At 36.0% G+C, this 11,119-nt stretch overlaps 1 protein-coding gene across 1 annotated transcript; it reads left to right on the plus strand.

Annotated features, from left to right (window-relative positions):
- Positions 1–659: 659 nt before the first annotated feature.
- LOC128986962 (uncharacterized) lies at positions 660–5,900 on the plus strand. Its single transcript, XM_054407595.1, has 2 exons — positions 660–1,057; positions 4,809–5,900. The coding sequence occupies exons 1-2, from the start codon at positions 1,004–1,006 to the stop codon at positions 5,400–5,402; spliced, it is 648 nt and encodes a 215-aa protein (XP_054263570.1). The 5' UTR covers positions 660–1,003; the 3' UTR covers positions 5,403–5,900.
- Positions 5,901–11,119: the final 5,219 nt, after the last annotated feature.

Below are 11,119 nucleotides of genomic sequence, written 5' to 3' on the forward strand. Positions count from 1 at the left end.
AAAGAATTGTCTGTCAAGCGTTACGCGTTAAAAAAAAATTATTGGGTATTTGGGTAAATACAGTACTGGCTGTCGAGCGACGGTCAATTCACACCGCAACTGCAGCGTAACCGCGGCTCCAACCGCTGCCATGTGTACGGTCCTAGGCGGCCACCACGGCGGCTGCCGCCCTCATGTGTACAGAACTGTGGGTTTACCCATAGGTTCACCAGAGAAAATTGCAACCAAATGCAAAAAAGTACCGACACAGTTGATCGTTGATCATTTGGGGTCCTCGGTAAAATACTAAAAATTTAGGTAATTTTTATGTGTGGTTCATGTTGGTAACGTTGAGCACTAGTGTTCTCAGATTTTATTTTATGTTTTTTATGATGAGGTTTTTTATCAAGGTGATTTTATGATACGTGCTTTAGCTTTACTTATAGCTTTTACCACAGACTAAGCAGTTTTATCTATGCTTTTACTTACTGCTTGGTTACAAAACCAGAGCTATTGTTCATAACTACTGTAGACAACAGAGTCTTTATTGGCTCTGGCTCTTGTCAGTCACCTCTTACCTGTATTTAGATGAAGCCGATTCACAAAAAAATACAACAATTAATTTTTTTCCAGCAGAAGCTAAGCTAAAATAAAATAGAAAGAGAACAGAACAACAACAACGAACAACAGAACAGAACAGGAGCCGGCTTAATCAAAATGGCAAAATATTAGTGCACTTCAAAGTAATAGTGAATTAGACAAGAAGATAATTTTACTTGTATTATAAGTATTTCTTAATACAAACAATAGCCTTGTAGGACGTTGTATTTTACTATTTTCAGTGCATTATTCTCGGTAGTTTTTACCTTTTGGTGGATTAACCTATGCTATTGCTAACTTATTGTTTGTCTGTGTCGTATAACACATTGAATAAGTTATACATTTAAGCGTTAAGGATTGAAGTGTTTATACAAAATAAAGCCTGTTGGTCGCTTTAAATTATCGACTGAACTGGAATCTTACCATGGCAAGTACACATAGGCTTCCCCTTTCTATCTGCGGAAATCAAACTTCACAGGTAGGTCTAAAGTAGGAATGAGCATCATTAGATCAACCATCGATGCTCACCATCGATGGTAACATCGACATCAAACATCGATGTACCAATAAGAACATCGTTTCAAAACCATGGAAAACATAGATTTTTCAACACTAAGTTAAACCAAATCATCGATGTAACAAAAACATTGATGTAACATAAACGTTGTGGCAGCCTAACCTACCATCGATGTAGAAAACATTGAATATCGATAGAAAAACATCTTTGTTTTGAAGACATCGACTATCGATGATCTTCCTTAGTCTAAAGTACCGGTACACAAAGGTTCTTGGAGGCATAGGCTACTTAAGTGTGTAGAGTTTCAAGATATGAGTTCCTAGGCCTACTTACTCTTAGGCCTAATACTTGAAGTCTTAAAGTTAATCTTAGATAAGTACATTGACTAAAATGGGTCCTTTTATGCACCGCGGCCAGACTCGCAAGTCCAGAGTGTACGGGATGTAGGTACGGTTTGCGGCTATTTTGTGAGGGTTTAATATTACATTGAGTAAGTTAGGGGAGCATTTATGCACAGTAGTGTATGCCACCCTGCTGTTGTCAGTGCTAGCTAAAAGTTACTGACCCTCCAATTCCTACTAATTCCTTATTCCCTACTTAGGCTACATCCAGCAGTAACTTAAATTAAGCTAACTTGTGCAGGAGAAGATGGCCATAGGAACCTATAGGAATTTTTATTTATGTCACCAGAAACTAGATTTTTTACCAAATATAATAAAGCAAAGATTTGGTACCTTGCTAACTTACTAGCTGTGGGACCGTCATATACGCACGGGAATCAAGTGGAAGCCTATGTGGTTGAAATTTTTTTAGATTCTGAACAGCGGCTTAGAACTTTTATAAGTACCTACCGTAATTTGTCTATGCATTGACACTTCTTTTTAGGTTTTTTTGTAGGCCTAGAGAAACAGTAAACCCTGGTCTCGTTTATATCAAACGTTGTTTTGTCATATATTGTCATGAACATCTGACAATTTAATCAGATCTTCATTCATCATCAAGATTAATTTGACACCATTCTTATAAAGTCGTCGTCTGGAGGCCTAATTCATCTTTGTCGTCTTTGCTCATCCACTCAATACGTCACTTTCATTCACTTCGTCACATCCTGGTATTTTCTCCAACAGCGAGACAACATTTTCTGTTTCCACTTTTTTCTCATCGTGATTAAATTCCCCGCCGTCGATTTCCTTTAATTTGTTACCCATGTGATCTAACAGAGCCGTCCATGATGAAACAATCGTCATGGACGGGATTTCTTCCAATCCTTCAGCCGCACCTAATTACATCCAAAATGTCAATTTTCTTCAATGCGGTGATGTAATCTTCATCAATGTCTATGCCGATATGATATGGGAAAAGTCGGTGGCGGTATTTCAAATTCTGTGCCTGAAGTACCCTTTGCTCCATTGGCTGACAAAGGGCAGTGACATTTGGCGGCAAAAAAACAGCTTTAATGTCCTCGTCCTTTAACTCATTAGCAATAGGGTGCGTCGACGCATTATCTAACAACAGAATCGCTTTTCTTGGCAAGTTGTTAGATGCTAGTTATTTTTCAACACTTGAAAAAAATTCCGTAAAAAATAAAGTCCAATGAACCAATGAAACCTAGTGCCTCTTAAAGTGTTTGTGCCACAAAACTAAAGCCTCTTTAACTTCACTATGTTTACCTGTAGGGGACGTATTGTTTTCCTCAACTTACTTGCGCTTACATTTGTTTGAGAGGTGCACCATTTTTCTATTTGTTCCCGATTTTTCCTCCAGTCCAAAACGGTATCCGTCCCAACTCTTAGCTCAAAGGCAACTTTTTTCGCCGTTTCACCAGTATCTGCTTGATTGCACGGAGTTTTTCTTCAACTGTCACAACTTCAACTTCCTATGTTTATCACAACTCATTTTACCGTACAAAGACACTTACGGTCCTAAATTATTTGTTTTTTCAAGCTCTTTTAAGAGGTCTAGAGAGAAATGGGAAATTTTGTGTTTTGAGGATAAAAAATGAGAAAAGCTGTTGTTTCCCCTTTAAAATTCCCCGTAAAACCCTGTTCCCATGGTCCGATCATGCTGGTTCGCGAACTCTAAGTTTATCCCACCTTAAACGTTTAGGCCTAAACCAAATTTAATCAAAATCGGACAAAAATTACTCAAGTTATTGCGTTTACAGGCCTAAATATATAAATTTGAAATAATGGTGTTTTTGGCCTCTGGAAACATCAAAATGAAAAAGTAAATCAGTCCCGGGCCTAGATCTTACTGTGCCACCTACGGTAATAGCTACTATACTATAGGAAACTATAGGGAAATTTGCTAAAAACACGATTGCCGATCCAGACTAGCGGGAGTCCGGACAAGGCCGATTCGGATGAGCGAGAGTCTGCTGTAGTAGCGGTCGGCCAAGTGCCAGCTTAGATGTCACCAGCTGCAAGACACTGCAAAATACTATTTCAAAAATGCTTGGCGTGACTGAATTGACAAGAAATACAATTCTGGTGGCGTAGCCTCTGAATCACTGTGATATTTAATTAAATTAGTTTAAATATTACCTTGTAAGCTTACTAATGCTTGGCTCAGCTGGTGAAAGGGCCAGGATCAAACAATTTGTGCCTGTTCTTGGTGAATGTTGACAGCATTAATGTGGGCTCTGTTTGTACCAAATAGTTTTATGACCCTCTGCAGATAAAGTAGGGGAAGGTGTTGTAGGTACCATGGACCTATTTTACTTTTTTATTTTGATATGACACTTTAAAACACAATAAATGTTAGTGAAAAGTAATCATTGTTCTTTAACACAATGCGTATACTCTATTTAACCCTTTATTTTCACAAAAAAAAAAAATGTTTCAATTATTAAAAAGTTGTAACATTAGGACCAAGGTACAATACCTATGTTGTACCTCGGACCTACCTACGTATGTTGTACCTTGGACCACTGATTTCAAAGTGGAGGAAATAAATGTAGAAACACATTTAAATGTTATCAAATTAATAATTAGTTTTTATTTGATAAAATATTAAAAAAACTGGCCCGTACAATACAATACATATAATCGTCTAGAACTGTCGGGGGCTGTCGTGTTCGTTTATAGCAAATTAAATTACAAATGCCTATAATAAACCTTTTTGGCAAAATTATTAAAGTCTACGCTTTTAGTAGCCTAGGCTACTTTGGTCCATGGTACAACCTATGAACTAGGTTCAAGATACAACACCCGGCCATTTCGTATAAACTTGGTTCTAGACTATTCTAGGTTAGGATTAACATGGTGTGAATCATATGAAACTGTAGCTGAGTTGTTGGTGTATAGCACCATATTGTAAGCTGAGATAAACAATCATTAAATCTAACATAATAAAAGAAAATTAAAAGTTGCATATACTTACTTTTACCTTATAAAAACTTGTTACAGTTTTCCTGTCAACAGGACACATACAATTCCAACTTGAAAACATAAGGATAGACCTCTGGTAGCATAAGCATTAACTTATGGTAAAAGTTCTCCCTTTACTTAACAGATAGGGTAGTGCTAAAATGAGTATAGGTCCAAGGTACATATAGGTCCAAAGTACAACACCTTCATTTGGACAGTAATAATAGAGTGAGAAATGACATTGGACACTCCTAAACTACCCTCTCCCCCAACCAATGGTCTTTATCTTTAGTAGGATTTTTCTGTTTTAACCCTGTTTCTAACAGGTTTGTTCTGCTTTTTAGACCGATGAAATTGAAGAAAGATGCACCAAGATGGCAAACACCTTTGTCAGTATGATGGACAACTATTTGGGGTGGGCCCCTCACGAACTCCATGAAGATGCTGTCATGGATTGGTTTGGAAGATTTGTTCGGGGTCGTAGCTCTATAATCAACTTCCTCCGATCACATGTGTCTCAAACGCAGCATGTAATAGAAAGTGTATCCAAAATACCACCTGTAACACACCGTCTGATCAAAGTGACAGATGTCAGAAAAGCGAGAAGAGTCAAAAAATTCTCCACAGAACGCAGGGAAAATTTGGCAGAAGAATGTGGCCAAGGGGACTGCAAAGGCTTGTCTACTCCAGAGAACACTGTTTTCCCCAATCTTAAGGCGATGGTAAACGCTCCTCCTCGTGCCAAACAGCCTGCTGGTACAGACTGTGCACAATGTGAATTTTTGGAAATACGGGGAAAATTTAATTGTGAGAGCGTAGATTCCTTGTTTGGTAGGAGGGGAGAGAAACTGGAGAGAATCATCCTAGCATACACGGATCAGATACATTTAATCATCTACGAAGCCAAGAACACCTGCCGAAAAAAACTGTTTTCTTAAACCCCTTTGTTTATTAAGTTTCTATAAATGAATATTTTTATGAATTCAAGCATGATCTTATCAACAGTAATCAGTAACAAGGGTTTCCTTTCTCTAAGTGAATTAGCCAGGATTTGTTATTTTTTCAAATTTTCAGGAAAAAAATAATATTTTGTTGTTTGTATCTAAAGTTACAATTTCATGAGTTTTGATTTCTTAATTGAGAAGCTGTATTGTGTATTTTAATTTTTTTTAACTTAGTTGCTAGTTTGATCAATTACTTAACAATTGTTTTTTTTTTTTCATAAATCGCCTTTAGAAAAATGTAATTCAACTGTGATAACTGTAATGAAGACTGTAATCTATCTTTCAACAAGTATTAAGAAAATGATTGTTACCACCGCATATACAATCTTGGTACCTCATTTGTTGTTGTGGTCAATTAACAAATGTTGTTAATTAATCTTGAGTACCGGTAATGCATTGTGGTATTGATTTGTTATTTATTGTTACTTTATGAAAATAAATAGTTAAATCAATACATTTTCATTTATTTTACAGATATGAATAAGAATTACACTCTATAATAATGTACATCAGGTATAAATTGCAGCATAGCTTCATATAGATGGTGATTTTAAAACATTTAATCGTTAGGACCTTTTGGCCCATGTTACAAACAACATTTTTTCTTCATACTATACCTTTCTTTAAGAGTCTTTGGAGGCTAGCGGCCATTTTGTATAATTTAAAACCGCTGCTGAAGAGTTATTTATCATCTAATAGTTATTTGTGTAACTAGTGCAAACTAGTGGCACTTAGCTGCACATCATGAGAGAAAACGTTTATGCACGAGCCACATGTGAGTATGGAAAGTTTGTCGAGTGTTTTCACAAGAAGTTGCCCTATTATTAAGAAAAACTTGTGAAGTCTACTGCAGTAAAATGAAAAGGTAATTTTAAAATTATATTACCTTTTTTTGTTGGTTGCCTTGTGTACTTTCCTATCTATTCGCTAGTACACATTTTGTCACAGGAGTGGCATCTTCAGGGTTACAATACAAAACTGCATTCTACTATTTACTGTTGTTTCTCCACATCACTAAGACCACATGGTAGCGTGGCGTGGTGGCCGCAGGTCTAGAGCCCCTTCATAGGAAGTTAACTTCCATCACAATGCACAAAGGGAACAGATTTATGCCTACAAGTTTCAGGGGTGTTGATGTACTGGGGCAGGGGCAAGGATTTCCCAAGAATCCTAGAGTCTCAGTTAAGAGCTATTGAGAAAGTAAGGAATGTTTTCAAACTGAATACAAAGAGGTTTTACAAGCAAAAAACTAAAATACAAATTTTTTAGTAGTCTCCAACAAATTGAGAAACTTATCCTATATGTCATCCGCTATCAGTTTACAAGTTTTGAAATTTATTTGTTGTAGAATTCCGCAATCTGCGATCTTCAGCCACTCAGAGACAAACAACTGAAGATCCTCGTCATCATGCTTCTACACTTTCAAATCAATAAGTATCGGGACTGGTTCACTATAGCCTCAAAAAAAATTTGGAGAGGAGTCCAACCGGTTGGGTTCGACAGAAGCCATTCAGGAGGACTTTGGTTTAGTCGGCTACGGGCATTCGTTGAAACAGGACGTTTCAGCATTTAGATGTCACTTTGTCAACATTTGTGCCAAGTGTTTTTTCATTGTGTCAATATGCCAACATGTAGCGTACCGTCAAGCATCGCTGTGAAGTTTTGCTTTAAACTCGGAAAATCTGTGTCGAAAACCCTTGCCCTCATTAAACAGGCTTATGGTGATGATGCTTTAAGCTGCACAAGAGTTTTTGAGTGAAACCAAATGTTAAGGAAGACTGGAAGACCTGAACACCAAGTACGGCGCCCAAACCGAGGCTCACGTGGTCAAAGTGAAAGATGTTTTGGATTCTGACAGGCGTCTAACCATCACCCACACCAGTGAGAAGACTGTCCTTTCAGTGGGAACCATCCACAATATCGTAACAGAGAATTTGGCGATGAGAAGAGTCCGTGCGAAGCTGGTGCCTAAAGTCCTGAGCGAGGAACAAAAACTGTCAAGGATTGAAATTTCTCAAGAAATCTTGGATAGCGTCCTAGAAGATCTAAACTATCTGGACAACGTTATTACCTGGGTTCCAGTATGACTCGACAATAAAATGTTTGAGTTGAGGGCAAGGGTCTCTGACTTGATTTTTCCAAGTTTAAAGCAAAATTTCACAGCTTTGCTCGACAGTACGCTCCATGTTGGCGCAACGACACAATAAAAAAATACTCGGCGCAAATATCGACCTCCTGTCTCAACAAATGCCCGTAGGCGACTAAACCAAAGTGCTCCTGAATGGTGGAGGACCCATCTATCGGACCCAACCGGTCAAACCTCAGACCCCTCTCCACTGCTCCTTTGAGGCTACAGAACCAGTTACAATACTTATTGAATGGACCCTGTAATCATGTCTTCATTTAGGTAAACTAGTGAAAATAATTTGGAGCAAAGTCTGGACTGTCCAAGGAAACTTGTCTCTGCATTTGTTGTAAATTGTTCTCTGTAGGTTGAGCAATGTTTGAGAGGACCGGTTAGAGTAGTCTATCAGAAGCACACAAAAACTTAGTTGCAATAATCTTCTTGTAGCCGAGCTTTTGAGTTACAATTTCAAAGAACTAAGTCCTTAAAACCTTTGGATCTCTCATTGTGAGATGACAATTTTCACGAATCTTCTCATCAACAACCTAAGTTTACTTCATTACTTGTAACTTTAGTAAAAAATAGCATCAGTGATAATGCTGAGGCGTGCTCTCTTCTCTTCGTCATGAATGTCATTCATTGTATTGTTTACCTACATTTATTTTGAAAACTGAGTTTATTATAATAAACTTTGCCTATTAGACACAGTAACAATAAACTTAAATTTATTATCTGAATAATAAGTAAAATAGATTAATAATGTTGTCCATATAAATGATTTTGAATGATTTTACATGATCCTTAACACTTTAATGACTAATTTGTTAACCACATGAACATTTTTTAATTTTGATAGAAGATTATATATTTTTTTATTCTACAAAAAATATTGTAATAGTCCCTCTTGCACCAATCATTATGCCAATTACTGATATAGAATTTAGATCATATTTTTTTATATAATTTTCACATTTACTATACATTTTTCTCTTTTCAATTGGCGGCACTATTTTGAATGCTCGAAACCGGATGTAAACACAGCCGATTTTTCTTGAATTTCCGGCTAGGTTTTACCAATAGATGCCCACACACAGCGCAAATGTCGAAATTACCAATCGCAGTGTTGGAACGGAGAAAATTTAAAAACGGTACTTACTTAAAAAACACGCCTCGTAGTTGGATCAATTATAATTCCACTTTTAGATTTTGTGTCATATATTAAAATGTCCAATCTTCTGTTTGATCCACCATCTTCAATGCAATGTATTTCTTCTGCTACTTGCCAGCCTTTTTTCCGTAGTTCTTCTGCGATCATTGTTCTTACAGCATGGTGTCTTGCATTACGCAGTTAGCCTGGTACGTTGCATACTGGTACAACACCAGAAATCATTTTTAATGAATTAATCCATTCTCCTGTAGCAAGGTCATTTTTTTAATATATCCATGTACACATTTTGGGATAAATAAGTTTTTGGCCAAAAACTGTTTTACAGACTGCTACCTCACAACTAGTGGGATTTTTAATTGCTGTGCACATTTTCATCTTGTATATTGCAACATCAACATTGGGTAGCAAAACGACACTTCAAATGTGATGGCTCGTCAGTCACTGACGAGGTGAACACATATGAAATTGAAAGTGTGCAATTGTCACATACCTAGCTGCATCAGACTTGAATGTTCCTTACTTTCTGAACAATCCTCATATAAGGAAACCCCCTCAGGAGTTAGGATATTCAGGATCTGAGTTATCAAGGGAAAAACATCAAGGAATATTGTTGATAATGTATGTGAATTATTTTACTAACGAAATAGCATTAAAAAATACAACAATTAGAATGTATCAATATTTAATTGAATATTATTTAAATTCTGTAACAAAAAACATTCAACATATTTCATAATAAGAAAATAACACCTCCAATGTCTAACTGCATTTGTACATAATCCAACATCCTTATAATTGAATCCACAACCAAAATGGATATGTATTTTTATTCTCTGAGATTTTGCCTAGAGTGAATTTTTAAAATGGATTATTGAGATAATCAAGTAGTGACAATTCCAGTAATAAGCTACTACAAGAAAACTACAATTCTCAAGAGTAGTGAGATAATATTAAATGTTATTTCCTGAAGAATAAAAAAGATTTTCTCAGCCGATAAATAATTGAGAGTTTTGGAGAGATTTGTCCATGTAATTATTCCTTTCTACCCTTCATCAGTGTTTTTGTTTAGGACATCTGAAACAATACATAAGATTGTTAGAAGTTTTAGCAATCAAATCTACTCGAAAATGTACAGTAATTAGATCTGTTAATAGCAATAAATTTCATCAGGCTTTGATTTGGTATTGAAAAACAAAAAGTAATAACACATGAAACATGTATTTAAACTTATAATGTTAACTCTCAAGACAGTATTTATATACAAAATGTGGTATGTGGTCGTCAATTTGGATAGGACACTCCAATTCATAAGACCCGATAGGCAAATGACAAGAAACTCAATGGTGTCCCTACTTATCATATTGGCTACCGGAAGTACGAGCTAGAATACTAAAAATACAAGCTACCTCGTACCGGCCAAGAAGTTTTTATAAGTAAAACTAAATAAAAAATTTACTTCTTTATTGATTAGCTTATTTCTATTTTTACATTCTTCCTTAGAAATATACAGTTCTTCCCATTCATTCTTCACATTTACTGCTTTAAAATTCCTTAAAATATATAAATTATCATCAATTTTCCTTAATGAGCAGCTGTTTTGTAACAAAGTGTTGTGCGAAATTTTATCTTTCCAGTTGTTTCTCCATGCAGATACCTGGTTTTTGAAACATTTGACAATAAAGGTTATAGTTTGTACAATTTAAAAACTAAGTTGTCCAATCATAATCGTTACAATTAAATTTATTTTGTAGATACCCAAAGTATAGAATTTGTTACAATCTTCTATTTGTAGACACAGTATTTAATTCAAGGTGTTCTGAGTGCTGAAGGCTGTTGATACAAAATATTTCTTGAACTTTTTAGCAATGTTTGTGCCCTGGGTCCGTGTAACTAAATGTATAATAGATGCTACTGGTGTTTTCTACTTTTATTTCTTCCAACGTTGTCTTGCTGTCTAACCTTTTCTGAGTCTAAATTTTTAACTTTCTCCCTTTATACATACATAGTGTATGAAGAAAGTATTGAGTTCGTCAAATGTGTTTTGGGTGGAAATATCTATCCGTTTTGGTTCCCCCTGAATGCAAAAAAAGTTGTTTGTTATGTGTGACATGTAAGAGTGTATTGTTTGTTATATGTGTGTTATGGGTATGGTATAAGAGATTTTTTAAACGCACGCCAACCCGCTAATCTACTACTCCCCATGTCACATCATACATTCACTAGGTCCGATGTACATTCACAATCATTGTCATGTATCAAGTACCGGTTTGTATGTAATCTACGATAATAAAAAAGGACTGTTGGACATTGTTGTAATTATTTTTAGCGAATTTCCTTATAGAGAAGTCGCTATTGGCA

Source organism: Macrosteles quadrilineatus, unplaced genomic scaffold, assembly GCF_028750875.1.
Source record: "Macrosteles quadrilineatus isolate MER2022 unplaced genomic scaffold, UCM_ALF_1.0 Scaffold_2__2_contigs__length_208266976, whole genome shotgun sequence".
Taxonomy (NCBI): Eukaryota; Metazoa; Arthropoda; class Insecta; order Hemiptera; family Cicadellidae; genus Macrosteles; species Macrosteles quadrilineatus.

Excerpts from the sequence above, each read along its gene's own strand:
- LOC128986962 (XM_054407595.1), top strand. The coding sequence starts at position 1,004 with ATGGCAAGTACACATAGGCTTCCCCTTTCTATCTGCGGAAATCAAACT. Across the intron at positions 1,058-4,808 it reads GCGGAAATCAAACTTCACAG|ACCGATGAAATTGAAGAAAG; the intron begins GTAGGTCTAAAG and ends TCTGCTTTTTAG.